We start from the raw sequence: 18,368 nt of genomic DNA on the forward strand, positions 1-18,368 counted from the left end.
ACTCGTCAGGAAGGGCTTTGATCAACTCCATAAGATCGTCTTTATTCGCCGCTTTTCCATTTTCCTTGGTTGGAATAGCAATACCCTTGCTGGTGAGCCACTCTTTGATAGTTGCCACAGTGTCGCTCTTGGGTGGTACTTTGTTTTTCTTATGGAAATGATATTAAGCACCATCAAGATGGATTTGACAAGGCCCCAGTCCCATCTCATTGAGGTTCTCACAAAGTCGCTTAAAAATACTATCAAATAAATTGGCGTTGAAATTTCCATGATAGTCGTGACCTGTTGCTACAACTCCTGCACTCTTGATCTCTTCGGGCACATCGTTCCACAACTCTGCCTCCTGTTCTTGGCCCTTCTTTGACTGAGGCTTTGGCCCTTTGGATGGCCAGACATATACACTATCCTTCACGAATTTGCCCTCAACTTTTTTGTTGAGTTCATCGTAATGCACAACGAATGCCGCAAAGATAACTACTATTGGCTTTCTTCCCGCATCGTTTACGACACCACCACTACTTTTCACCCAACGTCTTGCTGCAGCATGATCGATGTGACAGTAAGACTCGTCTAAAAAAACTTCTGGCATTTTAGGAACCCAATTGCCGTCCACAAGTTTTAGATTACTGAGGCGACGCTTGAGGTATGTTGTTCGGAACGCGACATTTTCCTTGGAGTCATGCAAGAAATGTTGTCGGTTTCCTTTACCCCAATATAAACCCATTTTGCGAAGATCACGAGTAATTGACCTTGCTGATCTATCGATCCCAAAGTCATCCTTTAGTTGGTTGGCAACCATAGAGGGGCTCCGCACTTGTTTGAATCTACTATGACAGCCATGATTTTTGAGGTTACATCCTGATCAATTTCTTTTTTTGGGCGTCCAGTTCTTCCACGTCTGGTTCTCTCATGTCCAGCTTTACCGCGGTCTTTGAACTCGAGTACACCTGTGGTAGCAAATTTAATTACTGTCAAACATGCATCTCTCCCTACACCCATTAAAATCGCCAAGTTGTTCGCTCTGTCTGGCGTCTGCATAAACTACTGTCGAACTTCTAATGGCCCCTCGGTAATAGCCTTGAATGTCCGAGCCATCATAACGTATTCGTTATGTGTAATGCTCGCCTTATTACGGGATAATTCACCAATGTCCTGCTGGAGCTCTACAGCTTGTCCATTTGACAAGAATGGATTTGGATCAGCAGCATCGGGAAGCTGCTCTTTTGAAGGAGATCCCTTGGATCTGTTCTTAGATGGGGTATTCCAATGATATTGTGTGGGAGATCTAGTGCAGGTGACATTGAATTTGGAGGGCGATTGTCGACATCTTCGGGGTGGAGTTGTGCGTGTTCCTAGAAACGTTGGATCGGTATCACCTAGATCATTATACATATCACTCAGATCATTATATGACGGGTGACTATCGTTATCAATAGGGAAAGACATTTGACTATTTCTTGGAGAATGAGTGAATGTGAATGAGGATAATGAAGGTCTGCTTCGTCGGTCAGTTTCAGATTCATAAAGAAACAACGGTTTCCAATACAGTCAAGTTTATTCAAAAAATTATATGAAAATGGATGAGGGAAGTCTTTAATTCAAATTGAGTATTTTAAAAATATATTAGTCGACGACTTTTTGGCGAGGACTCTATGCGAACAATTATACTACTACGACATTTTCATTATCATCTTTTCGCTTGCATTCCTGGGGGAGCATGACCACAGAGCCGCGAGCAGGGGTAAGTGGAAGCCATGCAATTTGAGGACAGTATGCAAACACTTTTGCATCCATCCATTTATATACCCAGTATGGGACGTAGTTCATCATCACCTGGCGTAACAACCGCTCCTTCCATGTCTAGCAGCAGATAGAACGAGCCCATGTTTGCATACCAAGCAAATAATTAGTATCAAAGGGTGGCGTCTTAATGTACCAAGATATACACCAAAGTGTTTGTTTTACATACCTGGCCATAGGAGATTTTGGACCATGTAGAGCTTCTCTGGAATGCATCTAGTGCGCGAGAGTAACGCTGACGATAATATTCCTGAAAGGCGGTTGTAATGCTTTTAGAGCTGTTATCTTCCATGTTATAGATACAGTTGGCAAGCACAACCGCATCATGCATCGCATTCACTGCGCCTGTAGTACCATGAAGGAAATGTTAATGAGCACCTTATTCATAAAACGGAACGAACATAAACAAGCAATGAAACACATTCTTTTTTCTTCTTTTAACATGCCTAAGCCAGCTCCTGGAAGCATCTACAAACGATCAAAGCATAAAAAAAAAAAAAAAAAAAAAAAAAAAGAAAGATTAGAAGACAAGATATGATATCGTCACTAATAAAGCACCAATAATTTTCAAAAAGTGGTCCCACCTTGTGGCACGCTAGTCGCGAGGAGCAGAAGAAAGCATGTTTATAAATACGAGAATACAGTCAGTACAACACATCGTTTACTTGCATAAAAAAGTAACGCTCGATTTTTTTTTTTTTTTTTTACCATCGCCAAGGAGAACAGTTCGACCATGGAACCAGGTTTGGAAAACTTTTTCCTCCAGAAAGGCCTTCGAGATTAAGTTCCTGGGTGTTGCTTGGATCATATCACCCATAGTACCTCCCCATGGACAAGGAATGTCCGCGAACTCATTAATCATGCTATCGATCGATTCAGGGCCCCATTCTGAGCTTCGAAACAGTTGACTCTTGGCCTCAGCTTCTGTAAGCTGTTGGTACAAATACCAGCATACACGTTGACCAGGAACATTCACTACGCCGCACTAATATGTATTCACGATAAGGAAAATAATGAGTGTCATTCATCTTCCCTACAGCTTGCGACATTTTTTGCATGTCTTTTGGAAGGATACATACCACTCCCTTGCCTCCAAATATCGACGAGAAATGAGAAAACTCGTCCTTGAGTTGAGGATACTTCTCAGGATCCTTTGGCTCTGCTACTCCTACCATACAGAGGTTGGTAACCGAAAAGTTCTCTGAGTCAGCTTTTGGAAGACCAATGCCTTGCTCCTCCAGACGCTTATATAGGCTTTGACGGACACCACTATAAGCACCGTCAGCACCCACGAGGATATCGCCTTCCCATGCAGTCCCGTCTGCACAATGTATTAACACTTTTTCATCTATTTCCTCTGTCTGAAGCACCCGCTTGCCAAGGCTGATTTTGTATTCTGGCACTTGTTTCCGTAAGAGCTCATGTAATTGTGGACGACAGAAAATAATATCACTGTATCCTGTAAATCTTTTTTATTTTCACCATCGAATCGTACCATAGCAATTAAAAGAGGGGAAAAAGTAGATTCGAGTTAATGGATCGTTTTACGCTTGCAATAAAAAAAAAAAAAAAAAAAAAAAACGTGCTACGTATTATTACTTCTTTCGATCATCCAGTTTGATGGAGCTAAAGAGTTCTCGGTCGAGTGTGTAAAAGTCATGTGAGTAACATGGGTATGAAATCTTTTCAAGCTCATCCAACAACCCAAGCTGTTCAAAGACTGGTAACACTGTTGCCGATAATGTCATTGCGGATCCTAATGACAATGTTAACAGTAAAGGAAAAAAGCATTGTGGTAATGAGAATCCACAATATTATAAATTTTTATAGAAAACTACTGTATTTATTTTACCAGCTTTTTACCCAATGATCTCAATTCGGTAGCCCGTTCGAAAATATGGTATGGATACCCGAGTCTTTCCAAGAGTGTACCGAGCAGTAGACCTCCGATACCAGCGCCGACAATTATCACTCCTGGGATACGTTCTGATGAAGTGGTAGTAATTGTAGGTTCAGACATGATGGTGATGTTAAGGAAGAGGAGAATTAGGATAGTAGTGAAATAGATAGGCAATAAAGAAGAGGCTACAGTAAGTAGATTAAAAAAAAAAAAAAAAAAATAAAAAAAAAAAAAAAGGAAGAGAAGAAGAAGAGAAGAAGGAAGCAAGATTGAAGATAAGAAAGAAAAAGAAGGAAGGAAAGAAGTTTATGTCAACCACATTTGCTAATGAGGGCCATTGATCCGCCTGTCTCTACTCTTCCAAAGAATGCATACCCACAACTGAACATGAGGATACAAAAAAAAGAAGCCCAATTTTGCACAGCAGTTTGTGTAACGGATAAAAACCATGCATATGTGAGCCATTCTCTTCGGTTAATTTTTATTTTTTAAAATTACACGACTACGGCATTTTCATTATCATCTTTTCGCTTGCATTCCTGGGGGAGCATGACCACAGAGCCGCGAGCAGGGGTAAGTGGAAGCCATGCAATTTGAGGACAGTATGCAAACACTTTTGCATCCATCCATTTATATACCCAGTATGGGACGTAGTTCATCATCACCTGGCGTAACAACCGCTCCTTCCATGTCTAGCAGCAGATAGAACGAGCCCATGTTTGCATACCAAGCAAATAATTAGTATCAAAGGGTGGCGTCTTAATGTACCAAGATATACACCAAAGTGTTTGTTTTACATACCTGGCCATAGGAGATTTTGGACCATGTAGAGCTTCTCTGGAATGCATCTAGTGCGCGAGAGTAACGCTGACGATAATATTCCTGAAAGGCGGTTGTAATGCTTTTAGAGCTGTTATCTTCCATGTTATAGATACAGTTGGCAAGCACAACCGCATCATGCATCGCATTCACTGCGCCTGTAGTACCATGAAGGAAATGTTAATAAAGCACCTAAATGAGCGATGAAATGCGATCTTTTATTTCAACATGCCTAGACCAGCTCCCAGAAGCATCTATAAGATATAGAAAAAAAATAAAAAATAAAAAATAAAAAATAAAAAAAAAAGCTGATCAGAGGATGAGCAATATGCTTTTTTCAGATAAAAATAAAAATATATGTATGAATCCTCACCTTGTGGCACGCTGTTCGCTCAATGTCGGGTGGGAAAGGATAATATACATGAGTGTAACGACTCGTTAAATCTAAATTTTAGTCTACCACTTCTGCTCTTCCAAAAAGTAAGCATGTGTAAAACGCAATTACAAATAAGCATGATGCTGCCAATTTGATCCAATGAGATAAAATTCAGCATTCCCTCTGTTGTCAGTATTTTAAAATGATTAAAAAGTGAGTTGGCAGAGAGAGGAGAGACGTGGCAAAAAAGGATGAATTGTTACAGTTCAAAGGCGTACATGTGGACATAGTAGTGTATGTTAGTTTTTATGATAAGAATATAAAAAATGTAAGAATGCTACAAAAATATTCCTTGTGCCCTGGCCATTTTCTCATCTAAATCGTCCCTGTTCTCATTTGTTTATAGGGCGGATCTTTGTGCAGGCGATTTTCGAACACTCGCTTTTAGGCACATAAGTAGCGCCCCGCGATTCCCAACGAGTGAATGCCAGGGGGACTAAGAGCAAAGAGCAAAGTTTTTGGAGTGTGCCCGAAGGAACAGCTCCAGTTGAAAAAAAAAGGTATGCGAACCATTAAAAGGACTGAATGCTCCATTGATTTTGTGGAACGTAGTGATTTAGAATCAAAGCGTCGTGTGAAATTCTTTATTGCCAACCACCCAATGAAATAGAAGTATGCAGTGTCCATGACGCTTGGCGTTTGGTTCTTGGCGCTTGGCAGTTATTTATTTCACTTCTCATTCATATTTGCTATTCACTTTTTACATTTAGTACATTCCACATGCAATTCCTAGAAGAACAATGTACTTTACGCAAGGCAGACATGCCGGCTTCAACACGCATTGTCAAAATACCAGAGCTTATGTTTCTGATAGCGTCGTTTCTGGAAGAAGACAGTGCATATCAAAGCATTGCCTCGTGTCTTTTAGTTTCAAAGCAGTTCCATGTTATTTTTGAACCTTTCCTTTATAAAACCATCGATCTACGACGTATCCGTCCACCTCAACCTATCGATTGTGTTGTTCTTCCTGGGGAAAGTCAGCCGCGATTGCCATTCCAAGAGACCCTTTATCACAAAGGTCATCTTGTCCGCTCTGTTCATGCAGAGTTCCTTCAAACCGTGGTCGATTCCCCATCTTCCACGCCTTACTATACCGGCCTTCAACTTCATTTTTCCCACCTCTCTACTTACCTTCTTCCTTATTGCTATGAGCTCGAGTCTCTTCATATCTATCAACATGGCAGTTCGGTCCCATATTTTCAACAGGAATATTGGGATCATCTCATCACTTTAATCCAGCAAAATCGTCGAACCTTGAAAAGCCTGACGATTGAAATGAACATTCGCATGATCTTTCCGACAGCAGTATGGGAAGCCATCAGCGATTTACAAGACCTCGTACACTTGTCAGTCTCTGGTGTTACCATTAATGGCTTTCTCGAGCAATGCGACAAAAACCATGGCGGCAGTAACACCAGCAACAGCCCGTTATCGGTTCCACCTAACTTGGAGGCATTTCTGGATGCTTGTGAAAGAGCTGAATCCTTGTTGCTCGAAAATTTCTCAATCACTACCCTCCCAGTTACGCAAGCTTACCTTCAAGATCCTAATTCGCGTTGGCAAGCTTTTGGAAAAAGGAGGAGGAAGAGCAAACCGTTCAAGAACTTGATAACGCTAGACGATTTTCCATCTACAGTTCCATTGTCAGATCGAACAAATCTTTTAAGCAAATTAAATTCCTCTTGCTCCTCTTCTTCTTCACTCTCTACTTCACCTTCTTCTTGTCATATCGACTCTGAATGGGAGCCAGAAATTGCTTTGGCCCGTGCTAACGCAAAATGTCGTCTTGATCAGGAACACCAAATCCAGCGTCGTTATCGTGATCTGAAATCTTTAAGATATTTCGGTCGTTCTGCTGTCGAATTGACACTCTTTCGATATCTTCTAATCCAAGGCTCGAAATCTCTGACACACATTAGCTGGAACACCCGCTTCGCCGATTTTTATCTTCCAGCCCGTATCACTCTCTTTGTTGCTCGATGCCTCGTGGATGTAGCCACAGGCTGTATTGGTGAGAATAATAACAAGGACTGGGACTTGCCTGCAAGAGGTCCTAATGGCGAGGTAATCGACTTTGGATCCATTGCCATCACGGACCAACTCATGCCAGGCAACCTTATTAATAACAATACCGGCGCTATCAATGACAGTAATAACAGCAATAACAATAACAACTATGGCTTTACACCTCATCATGCCTACCATAAACGAGGTTTGACATCCTTGAGGAGTTTGGAGCTTTGGGATGGCTTTCCTTTCACAGATGACCAAATTGCTCACATCCTTGACTCACTAACCTGTCCTTTGAAAGAGCTGAAAGTTTCTGAATCTGGATTTGGAACATTGTCTCTGGATGCATTATTTCGACAGAAAGGAGCAGTAGAGAAGACCATAAGTGAATTAGGGAGCAAAAATAGAGACAAAGATCATAATAATACAGCAGACGGTAATGGCAATGACAACACCTGCGGATTAGATAATCGCTCCTCCATCACAGAAGCTACTTTTCCTGGAAATATTGGGGGTAGTAGCGATAGTACTGGAGATGGAGGTCCAGAGACAATTGGGCTGTCGTCTCAGTCGTTGCCAGCAACAGTAGCAGCAGCCGCAACTTGGAAACAACCAGGGTATTTCAGATTACCACATTCTTCAGCGTTGGAGAAACTAGATCTAACGAGCTGCCCAGATGTTACTGAAGAGATGGTTCAAGAGATCCGGATGCATTGCCCCAACTTGAAGGAGTTGATCCTCACAAGTCAAGACTAGAAAAAAGAATAATGTATAAATAGACATTAATTGGAACATCTTGTAAGCTGAAGAGGCTACTGAAACATTGTGCTTCGCTCCAAACCTGTGAAATAGAATTCACTGACAAATTAACAGCGGCGTGAGAGAATCAGCCAACCAAGTTTGGCAAAAAAGAGTGATCACGTTTTTTGATATTGACCTTTGTTCTATTCATTTTTCCACATCTGCTCCTTCCCCACAAAGAAAAAATAAAATAAACATGTCCCCTGTCAAAACACGTTCAACCTCATCAAAGCATCAAAAAGACCGTGGATACAAAGCCGATCCAGAAGACACTAATGACGACGATGACTTTTATGGGATGCGGGAACTGAAACATCAGTTGGCCGGACTCAATCTACAGCTCAAGGACACGATGGGCGATGGCAATTGTCTTTTTCGTGCATGTGCAGACCAGTTCTATGGAAATGAGCGAGACCATGCAGCCTTGAGAGCGGAAGTTTGTCAGTACATTGAAGATCATACAGACCATTTCAAGTCTTTTTTGGATAATGTGACTGTAGAGGCACATGTGGCCCACATGCGCAAGAACGGCACATATGGCGGCAATATCGAGTTAGTGGCGTTTGCCCGCATGAAAAGAGTCGACATCAAGGTTTATCAACCCGGATATATTTATGTCATTGAAGGTGTCGATGTCAAAAAGGAAGGATCTGGTCATGGACAACGACCAATCATGCATATTGCGTAAGTTGAGAAAATTGGAATATGACAATTATTTCAGGTTTTGAGCTTTTTACCGCCTTTTCATAGGATTTGCCTTGCATTTATTGTATTTAGAAACTCTTTTTTTTTTTTTTTTTTTTTTTTTTTTTCATCCTGTGGTCATATAGTTATCATAGCTGGGAGCATTATTCATCAATACGCAACATTGATGGACCACATGAAGGGCTCCCAGAAATTAATCCACGACCTATTAAGCAACAACCTCTAGCCAAATTGACTGACCAAGACCCACCACGGTCAATTGAGCGCGTGATCATGAAAGTCTCTGGCGTTCAGGATTTAGGGCTTGTGAGGGATCTTATGGAAAAATACCACGGTGATTTTGACAGTGTTGTCAATGACTTGGCAGAAAGGGCGTATGAGGAAGCAAACGAAGAATGCAACAAAAACATCATTATCGAGCCTGCAAATACGGATGCAGATGTTGAGGCTTCAAACGAAGAAACTGAAAGCAACGGAAAACCCATAGGCAATGTCCTAGAAGGAGAAGAGGAAGAGGAAGAGGAAGAGGAAGAGAAGAAAAAGAAAAAAGAAAGTTTACAGGAGAGCATTGAGGATAAAACGGACGCAAACACCAAGGACCATACTCTTACACGGGCCAAACTTGATGGAGATAGTGGGACGCGGTCTGTAGCTATGGGCACATCTTGGTCATCGAGTGACTTGACTGACAGCGATCCTTCAGTTTCAGTCACTGGCTCATCCAAGCCGTCTTCACGTGCAGCTACACCAACTTTATTAGCTACATCGTCAAGATCCAGGACAGCATCGCCTGTGCCACCGATAGCCTTGTCGGATGAGCCTGTGAAGGGAGTTGTGCCTAAGAAACGGATATCATCAAGAGAGAAGAAAGAATTAGCAAAACGAAATCAGAAATTGAACAAGAAGAATAGGGGAAAAGTAAGCTCTGCTAGTAGTAGCAATGAGAGTGACAAGAGCTCCACCCATAATACCTCGATTTTAACTACAACTAGAGGAGATGACAAAAGGATTAGCAGCAATATGCGGGAACTGTTTGTGTAATACAAATTAGTTTTTTTTATTTGAGTTTCTCATTTTTTTTTTTTTTTTTTTTTTTTTTTTTCATGGCAATTATAACTGTACATTTATATAACAACCATTTAGTAATTGATTACAGCCTATAGGCGTGGACTCCGATGTTTATCTATTCTACACAAAATGGCTGCTGTGCTGTGAACGTCTTTGCATTCTACGCTCAAATAGATAATACATATTTGTTGATTGACCAAATTAGGTTAATGTGGATTACCTTGGTAACTAGATTTTCTTTTTTTTGCTTGTGTACGTTTCCATATTTCTACCCAACGCCTGAAAGCTCACCATCGGAGAAAAAACTGGATACATATCCTCCCTTTAGTTGGAGTCTTACAAGAAAGTAAGCTTTGCTTTTAATCAGGCGCATGAGCAAAAGCTTTTATTAGTTTTTTTTTTTTTTTTTTTTTTTTTTTTTTGAAAGATTGGTATATGTGTACTCGTGCCGTATCATGACATTTGAATTTCTACTGCTGTGCAAAGTACAAATGAAACTGGCTCTCTTTCCTTGTGCAATATTTTTTATCTTTGTACACCCGTTTTTTTGACATGTTTATGTTTATCGTTAGACATTTTTCCCCTTGTTTCTTCCAATCACAATACACTAACAATTCTCACAGGCAACTAAGCAAAAAAATAAAAATAAAAAAGAGAATAAAAGGAGAGATAACAAGAAAGGATTTTCATCTGTTTCTTTATCCTTTCTTTCTTTTTTTACTTTTTACTTCTTTCCTTTTATCTATTCCTAACATCACTTAAACCTCGAAAAAGTTGCAATATACCAAAAAAAAAAAAAAAAAAAAAAAAAAAGACAGCTGAAAGGACTATGAGCGTTGATACTCCTAAAGTGATGATTGTCGGAGCAGGCATTGGAGGACTATTCCTTGGAATGTTATTGGAGAGCCTAGGGTGTCCATACCATATCTATGAACGCGCTACCGAGCACCGCGCACTAGGTATATCTATCTATATCATTAAATTTTGTTTGACTGTTTATTCGCCTGTATTACTTTTGCATAGGATAGTGTCGAGGTTTGTTTGCTCTATACTAAACAACCTACTACCTTCAAACTGATAACTCGCCTTTTTTTTTTTTTTTTTTTTTTTTTTTATCTTCATTCATATACCAAATATCAGGCTCCGTTTTGGCATTGGGAGCCAACGTTCTTCCTGTGTTCGAACAATTGGGTTTACTTCAACAGATAGAGGAGATCTCTTTGCCATGTTACTCTATGGAGCTGTATAGACATGATATGACACTCTTTAAGTCAATCGAAACAGACAGTGTAAAAGAGTAAGCCGTACTGAAGGATAGAGGAGAGAATAAGATCAAAAATTTCTCCTAGTTGATTTTTTTTCCTGAAAAAAAAAAAAAAAAAAAAAAAAAACTTATATATATGTATATATTTTCCTTTAACAAATAATAATATAGAACCGGATATGAAAGTCTGTTGTTTGAGCGCCCAAAGCTTTATGATGTGCTCTTAAAACAGATTCCTTCCGAAAAAATTACCATGGGCAAGCGCGTCCTCAAAATAGAAGAAAAGGATGATCAAGTGATAATCCATTGTGCGGACAACACTTCATTTGAAGGAGATATCGTAGTTGGAGCAGATGGCGCCTATAGCAGTGTCCGTCAGAGTATATACAAGCGGATGGAGAACATGGGGACCTTACCCAAGTCTGACAAGGATGGTCATTCAATCGGAAGTATTTGTACGGTCGGCGTAGCGCAGTTGCCAGATCTCGAGAAGTACCCTTCGCTTCAAGCCAACCGTTCTTCTTTTGCCGTGACTCTAGGAGAGAACCTTAGATCTGTAACCATTGTTTCTTTTGAGCGTGCATAATATATATTTTACATCAACATACAATTATTAACATTCATTGCTGCCTATTGAAAATGTTCATTTTTTAGTGCTCCATAATTAGTGTCCCAGGCAATCGAGTCTGTTGGGCATTAGGCAAGCAGGTGTCGTCACAAACAGAACCCAATGATGAAAAGTTTCGGAATAATGAATGGGCCATTTCTCAAGCCAATGACAGCATGTTGGAAGAATTTCGTTCATTAAAGTGTCCTTGGGGTGGAACTATGGGCGAACTTATCGACTTGACCGACAAAAATTTAATTTCCAAGGTCTTTTTGGAGGAGAAATTATTTAAAACTTGGTATTTTGGCCGAACTGTCCTCATCGGCGATGGTAAGTATAATATTTGCCTTGTTTATTTATTAAGCATGAAACTCCTTGGAACTGTCAAAGATGATTAATGTTTCTTTTTGTCTATATATCCGCTGTCTACTGATAATGCATTCTCAATTGAAAGCATGCCACAAGGTAATTTACCCACCCCTCTATTTTATCTTTTTATTTTATTTTAATGTGGCAATATTCGTGTTCAAGTTTTAACTCAAACCAATCTTCTTTTGAATCCTCAAATTTGCTCTTTAGATGATGCCCGGTGCGGGTCAAGGTCAGTTCATTGATGATTTAAACTCACAATGGGAAACAATGATATATTATAACCAAAATCGGAATGCTGACACTTCATTACACTACAAACACGTCTTTTTTTTTTTTTTTTTTTTTTTTTTTTAAAAAAAAATACATATATATCAGGGGCCATTAATGCTATCGAGGATGCAGTGATCATTGCCAATTGCATCGCTAATATGACTGATAAGACCCAAAAGAGTGTTGATGAAGCCTTCAAAAGTTACTATCGCCAGCGTTATCACCCCTCTCAGAAGTCGTATCAGCGCAGTAGTATATGGCACAGAGTCAACTACGGCCAGTTTTGGATGGATCGGCTATTGCGTCAGATCATGATCAAGTATATGCCTCGATGGGCCCATTCTTGGGTTTCTACCAAGACTTTAACGTATCGACCTCAGGCTCAATGGCTTCCTCTGGTTCAAAACAAAGGACGGATGCAGGTCATGCCACAGGAGTTTGAAAAGTACCAGCGAATCAAGTCTAAACGCGTAAATGTAGAAACAGAGAAGACAAGTACTCCAAAGGCAGTATAAAAAAACGAAATAAAAGTCGAGCATTGGGTAACATTAAATGGCATTGAGGTGTACGACTTTTTTTTTTATTGCTCCTTGTTCTATGATAGTATTCGGATACCCAAGAATTTTTTTTTATTTCTTGCATGATATTAATAACTCAAACCTGTGAGTATGCTTTTTTTAAGTGTCCAGATGTGACTTGACTGCAGTACCAGGAATCTCAAACGTCTTAGCGCGTGTCAGATACCGCGACATCAACTTGAATACTGCAGGCGATGTATTCATCGCATGAAGTGTGTTTTGCACCTTTGCTAAACCATCTGATTCAATCAACTTGTTCAAATTGTATGCGATCGTTGTAGGGAACTAAAATATGGTGTAATCAAAAAAAAGTATAATTTTTTTTCAGATACAATCACTTTGAAAGCAACATCATTCAATATCATCTCATAGTATCAACACAGTTTTCAAAATAGTTACTTACGATTGTTTCATTATACCAACGCTCATGGTAGACACACAGTTTGATGGCAACCTCCATGGCTTTGTGCAGTTCGCCCTCTTCAGCATAGATTTCCAAGAGTCGGGCCAGTGCTTTAGCAGAAAATTTTTGGTCAGCACAATGTTGGTATGCGTCCTTAGCTTCATCACGATGGTGCAAACGCATCGCCAAATCACCATAGATCTCCCATTCTGTGCCTGACCTGCGGTAGGGCGCCTGCATAGTTTGGTAATTATGTATTTCTGATCGCCAGATCGTGTACTGGCGCAGGTCTTCATACAAAACCATGAAAAGGTTGTCCAACCAACGGTCGCAGAGACGTTTGTTGCTGAACGAGAACGACAGTTCAACTTCGTCATCTTCGTTTTCTTCATCGTCTGATGCAGCTGCAATACTAGGTTTTTCGATTTGCTTTCCCTTGCTGGAAACATGCTGAGGGCTATCCTGAGTCTCCTCATCGCCACTCGACTTGATCTCAGAGTCAGGCTTCTTCTCCTGCTCTTCCTGCTCTTGCTGCTCTACCTGCTTTTCCTGCTCTTCCTGGGCCTTCTGTTCATCGTCCTCTTCTTGATCTTGTTCCTGATCTTGATCCTTGTCTTCCTTATCACTATTAAGAGACAAGTCATCCAACTTAATGTCCTCCATGGACTGATCAGCATTATCATCTGTGGTCTTATCTGAAGCTTCCGTCACTGCCTTAGCACGAGCTTCCTCTTCAGCCTCCTCTTGTTCACGCTCGCGCTCACGCTCAGATTCAGTTGAGATCTTGATGATGGGGATGGGAGTTCCGTTAGGCGACAAGAGTTGATTCCTAGCAGGTACCTCCTCTGGTATACCCTCATCACGACTTTTTGATCTGCTTTGTTGGCCCTTGCGAATGCTTTCTTCGGCTTCCTTTTGCATTCGATATTCCTCTTCCATCACAAATACAAGTGATCGGCAGCGCAGTAACTCATCCCAGCCAATCTTAGAAACGAGTTTGGTCAACAAGTTGTACGCACTAGCAAATGTTCCACGCAGAGTTGGTGCAGGAAGTCGTAACAATGCAGGATCGGCCTCATGCTCACGTCCCGTTTCGTCATCAATAAGAGAGAGGTCAATGTCATTGCGGATAGGCAAATGAGCCTTTGCTGGTTTGGGCATTCGCTGTAAATCTCTTTCACTGAATGTAAACATAGGGCAGGAATTGAGTGTCAACAGCGCGCTTTCATAGTCACCCAGATCAATGTAAACTTCAGTGAGTTTCGCCCAGGTAATAAATTCTGAAGGTGCACAGTTGACCGCCCGTTTTGCCAATCGGAGAGCCATCTCTAATTTCCCTTTGCCTCTTAAAAAGTCGGCTTGGACATGAAGCAAAGCATAGCTTTGTGGGAACTGCTTCAGAGCCTCGTACAGAACGTTGATGGCCTTAAGCTCCTCATCTACTCACAAAAAACCAATCAAGCAACTAAGGTATTCAGAGATTGCTCATATAGCCAACGTTATTGCTCAGCAAGAGGAAAAAAAGGCTAGTAAATTACCAGTTCCGATATACGCTTGAGCTAGCAATGAGGCTACCTCAGGTTCTTTCACGAAAAGACGCTCAAAGAATTTGACAGCAAGATCATATCGGAAACTCTCTTGGCAATACTTCATGATAGCACTCGTAAGATGGTTATTGACAATTGTAGGGACCTGGATCTCAGGATTGCTTCCAAGAGCCCAAGCTCTAAAGAACAATTGCTCCGCAGCCTCAAAGAACCTCTTTTCAGCATCAACATCCGGGATAGGATCCATTTTACGGAATCCAGGAATGCGGTAGTTGGCATCGTCCGAATAAAGGATTGCTCGTAGCATGGCAGATATATATGTTTCCTGCCAAATAGTTGGTGTGGCCTCTTGTCTAGAAAAATAATGATATGAATGAATATCTTGTCAGTCTTCTTAATTCCTGTTCATGTTCAATGTAATACCGTTCAGTTTTCCTGCGACTTCTTTCATCCAAACTTAACATACTTGTCGCCCCTGATACTGACAGCATAACTATCAACGCCCCCTGGAATCTTGACTTCTACGCGAACATCAACGCGAGAAAATGCATTATAACAACTACACCATTATATATAAGTTAGATCATATGTTTTCTTTTTTTGAGCGCAATACATTTCTTTAAGCCAATGCCTTACCAGTAGACACCAGATCGAATACGCCATTGAGCGCCCTTCGAGAACCAGGCATGTGATTCGTCCTGTAAGTTACCGTGTGAATCAATTGTTGTTTTGTGAAGGTTACATTTGTCCAGTGACGTATCAATTGAGTTAAATTAAAAAGAGCACAAAAGCAAGGTGGGTATGGTTGAGGTCATTCCTCCAGAAATAGACAACGTGGCACTGTTGGATAGCGTCTCAGGTCATAAAATCATTTACACATCCGACTTACAATGGCATAGGTCAACGAGTTGAGATAAGCAGCCAGGCTAGCTGAAGATGAAGCATCAATACCGGACACATAGTGATATGAGCTTGTCTAACATGTTGTTCAACAGAAAAAAAAAAATTCAACGACAAACCGTGGGAGATGTGTGACAGAGTCATCGTTAGCGTTGTGAGGTTGAATTCCTGTTAGAAAGCACACTCGCTCCATCTCCTGTAAGGCTGATTCGCATGAACACATTCAGGGATTATACCTCCTTAATAGCCGGCTTCACGTTAACCTTGATGATGTGGCAGAGGTCTGGTGCTCCCATCTCTTTGAATGTGCCTGAAAAAAAAAAAAAAAAAAAAAAAACGGAGACATTCCATCAGTAAAGGCCTCTGATAGAAACGCGGCTCCTAAGCCTATCCTGCTTCATCCACCCATGCGCAGTTCTTACCAAGGGCCTCTGTTCTCGCATGCAGAGACTCGCCAAGCTCCCTCTCGATGAACTCTGGGATGTCGCGCAAGTTGTCACCCATTATAATAGTTAGTCACACAAAGAATATAGGAAAAGGATAAAAAAAAAAGAAATATCGCAGATGTCAACAAGCGATGACGCGTGAAATATTTGCCGAAGAGAAGGAGAAGGGGAAGAGAGGGTAATGATGGAAAAAGGTGAAAGAAAAATCAGCTTTTTGATGATGGTGAGAAATGAGCAAAGAAAAAAGTTAAAGGTGTGTCCTGCATTGTCAATTAAAGAAAAAGAACAACCTGTAACTGCACATTGTAGCTTGATTTTAGAGGATTTCAATAATCTGCATTCCTATTTTCTTATTAATTTCTGCTGTAGGTGCGTTGTAGATGAGACTACATATATATATTTCTAAGAACTTCTAAAAGAATATCCCATCAAATAATGCGAAAATTTATAAACTACCCTTAACTAAAGTAGAAATCTGCTTGGCTACTAAATGGATCAATCTCTTCTCGATAATGAGCCGGAAAAGGAAGGAAAGTAATAAGGCTGGGACATTTATGGCCTTGCTATTCGACTTGGCCAGCTAAAAACCGAAGCAATCGAGACTAGCACAAGGTCTTTGAAGGAAAGTTTTGCTGGATGAACGTCTCAGAATAGTCGTTGGCATTAAACAAACTTGACATATCGTTAACAAGGATCTTCAATTCCTTATTGGGAAACATGTTACCATGTAGTCAACGGGCCAGAGTTGATCATGAAAAGATGCAGGACATTCTCAACTATTGTAGTGATTCTCCCACTAGCACCACACTGCTGTCTGACAGTTTCGGCGACCATTCTGCTCTCTGGTAGAAAGAAGCCAATGGCTGGCACTCAATCATGTAATATCCTTACCGCACCGTCTTTGCGTCCTGGTATCAAAAAAAAAAAAAAAAAAAAAAAAGATCACTGAATGCTCATAGTTCAGATGACCGCTCAAGGATCTGATAAGGTACACAAATGCGTTCCAGAAGAGTTATCGGAAATAAGCTACCAAGGCCGACACCAACAAGCATAATGGATGATGATCAATTGACCTTTGCGCGACAGGAGTCGTTCATTCGGATATTTGTATTGAGTATTTGGGTCTGCTTGAGCAGGAATGGTCCGAAACTATTATCCCTTGAATTATAGTTGGATGCCTTTTAGTCAGGATCCGTGCTAGAATGTGATGATTGCCGCCTCGGCCATTTTTAGTTGAATATAAATACAAATAGGATCTTTGAAGCCTTGAGTCATGCTATCGTGAGAATGATCCTGTCAAGTGATGAAGTTCTTTACTAATGTTAATTTCAGACACCTTCTTGAGATAAATCTATTCCAGACGACCTTGATTGAGCAGGGTGTCTTAGCTGAGGAGTAAGTAGCCTTATTACCCCTCTCTGCAGAATGACATCTATGCAGACAATAAACTTAAAGGTAGCTCACCAAGTAGCCTGTGTGACTAATGTGCAATGCACAAACTACTCTCACTGACAGATTGGGACAAAGCTCGAAAACTTATTTTTCTGTCGTACAAGCTGCATGTATTCTCAAAGTCGAACATTTCGCGGGAGTGCCTCAATAATTTCTTTGTCGAAAAAGAATTGGAGCATAATAACTCCTGTATTTTTACACTTCTCCCACCAGAAAGAGCACTCTCATGCGGCTTCTATCACAATCACCATTGCCAGAAATGACTTCAGAAAAAGAAGAGGGCAGCCTCCTGCGGTGTGTTCGACAGAAAGAAAAATGAAATAAACAATTCCAACTTGTACGACAGAAAAATGTCTAAGTTTTCGAGCTTTGTCCCAATCTGTCAGTGAGAGTAGTTTGTGCATTGCACATTAGTCACACAGGCTACTTGGTGAGCTACCTTTAAGTTTATTGTCTGCATAGATGTCATTCTGCAGAGAGGGGTAATAAGGCTACTTACTCCTCAGCTAAGACACCCTGCTCAATCAAGGTCGTCTGGAATAGATTTATCTCAAGAAGGTGTCTGAAATTAACATTAGTAAAGAACTTCATCACTTGACAGGATCATTCTCACGATAGCATGACTCAAGGCTTCAAAGATCCTATTTGTATTTATATTCAACTAAAAATGGCCGAGGCGGCAATCATCACATTCTAGCACGGATCCTGACTAAAAGGCATCCAACTATAATTCAAGGGATAATAGTTTCGGACCATTCCTGCTCAAGCAGACCCAAATACTCAATACAAATATCCGAATGAACGACTCCTGTCGCGCAAAGGTCAATTGATCATCATCCATTATGCTTGTTGGTGTCGGCCTTGGTAGCTTATTTCCGATAACTCTTCTGGAACGCATTTGTGTACCTTATCAGATCCTTGAGCGGTCATCTGAACTATGAGCATTCAGTGATCTTTTTTTTTTTTTTTTTTTTTTTTTTCTTTAAAAAA

The 18,368-nt window shown here is 40.7% G+C and overlaps 6 protein-coding genes across 6 annotated transcripts; 3 read left to right on the forward strand and 3 right to left on the reverse strand.

Annotated features, from left to right (window-relative positions):
- Positions 1 to 1,662: 1,662 nt before the first annotated feature.
- BCR41DRAFT_399008 (hypothetical protein) lies at positions 1,663 to 3,820 on the reverse strand (the record flags this gene model as incomplete). Its single annotated transcript, XM_022029017.1, has 6 exons — positions 1,663 to 1,860; positions 1,970 to 2,145; positions 2,509 to 2,785; positions 2,880 to 3,267; positions 3,400 to 3,556; positions 3,664 to 3,820. 6 exons carry the CDS (start codon positions 3,818 to 3,820, stop codon positions 1,663 to 1,665), a joined length of 1,353 nt encoding a protein of 450 aa, XP_021878523.1.
- A 374-nt stretch (positions 3,821 to 4,194) lies between these two features.
- Positions 4,195 to 4,663, reverse strand: BCR41DRAFT_399009 (hypothetical protein; the record flags this gene model as incomplete). The annotated part of the gene is made up of 2 exons (XM_022029018.1): positions 4,195 to 4,392; positions 4,502 to 4,663. The coding sequence occupies 2 exons, from the start codon at positions 4,661 to 4,663 to the stop codon at positions 4,195 to 4,197; spliced, it is 360 nt and encodes a 119-aa protein (XP_021878524.1).
- Positions 4,664 to 5,639: 976 nt separating this feature from the next.
- On the forward strand, positions 5,640 to 7,811 carry BCR41DRAFT_358942 (hypothetical protein). Its single transcript, XM_022025148.1, has one exon. The coding sequence runs from the start codon at positions 5,676 to 5,678 to the stop codon at positions 7,719 to 7,721; it is 2,046 nt and encodes a 681-aa protein (XP_021878525.1). The 5' UTR covers positions 5,640 to 5,675; the 3' UTR covers positions 7,722 to 7,811.
- A 127-nt stretch (positions 7,812 to 7,938) lies between these two features.
- On the forward strand, positions 7,939 to 9,771 carry BCR41DRAFT_388475 (hypothetical protein; the record flags this gene model as incomplete). Its single annotated transcript, XM_022028005.1, has 3 exons — positions 7,939 to 8,450; positions 8,597 to 9,389; positions 9,745 to 9,771. The coding sequence occupies exons 1-3, from the start codon at positions 7,963 to 7,965 to the stop codon at positions 9,769 to 9,771; spliced, it is 1,308 nt and encodes a 435-aa protein (XP_021878526.1). The 5' UTR covers positions 7,939 to 7,962.
- Positions 9,772 to 10,368: 597 nt separating this feature from the next.
- BCR41DRAFT_388476 (hypothetical protein) lies at positions 10,369 to 11,389 on the forward strand (the record flags this gene model as incomplete). Its single annotated transcript, XM_022028006.1, has 3 exons — positions 10,369 to 10,498; positions 10,680 to 10,836; positions 10,975 to 11,389. 3 exons carry the CDS (start codon positions 10,369 to 10,371, stop codon positions 11,387 to 11,389), a joined length of 702 nt encoding a protein of 233 aa, XP_021878527.1.
- A 1,228-nt stretch (positions 11,390 to 12,617) lies between these two features.
- BCR41DRAFT_358945 (Chs5p-Arf1p-binding proteins-domain-containing protein) lies at positions 12,618 to 16,185 on the reverse strand. Its single transcript, XM_022025149.1, has 8 exons — positions 15,903 to 16,185; positions 15,717 to 15,790; positions 15,470 to 15,556; positions 15,217 to 15,278; positions 15,047 to 15,139; positions 14,572 to 14,933; positions 13,034 to 14,472; positions 12,618 to 12,915 (listed from the first exon to the last, which is right to left on the reverse strand). The coding sequence occupies exons 1-8, from the start codon at positions 15,982 to 15,984 to the stop codon at positions 12,730 to 12,732; spliced, it is 2,385 nt and encodes a 794-aa protein (XP_021878528.1). The 5' UTR covers positions 15,985 to 16,185; the 3' UTR covers positions 12,618 to 12,729.
- Between the last annotated feature and the right edge of the window lie 2,183 nt (positions 16,186 to 18,368).

Source organism: Lobosporangium transversale (genome assembly GCF_002105155.1).
Source record: "Lobosporangium transversale strain NRRL 3116 chromosome Unknown BCR41scaffold_36, whole genome shotgun sequence".
NCBI classification, from domain to species: domain Eukaryota; kingdom Fungi; phylum Mortierellomycota; class Mortierellomycetes; order Mortierellales; family Mortierellaceae; genus Lobosporangium; species Lobosporangium transversale.

Excerpts from the sequence above, each read along its gene's own strand:
- BCR41DRAFT_358942 (XM_022025148.1), top strand. The coding sequence starts at position 5,676 with ATGCAATTCCTAGAAGAACAATGTACTTTACGCAAGGCAGACATGCCG.
- BCR41DRAFT_358945 (XM_022025149.1), bottom strand. The coding sequence starts at position 15,984 with ATGGGTGACAACTTGCGCGACATCCCAGAGTTCATCGAGAGGGAGCTT. Across the intron at positions 14,934-15,046 it reads GTCAGTATCAGGGGCGACAA|ACAAGAGGCCACACCAACTA; the intron begins GTATGTTAAGTT and ends TTATTTTTCTAG. Across the intron at positions 14,473-14,571 it reads TCAAGCGTATATCGGAACTG|ATGAGGAGCTTAAGGCCATC; the intron begins GTAATTTACTAG and ends TTTTGTGAGTAG.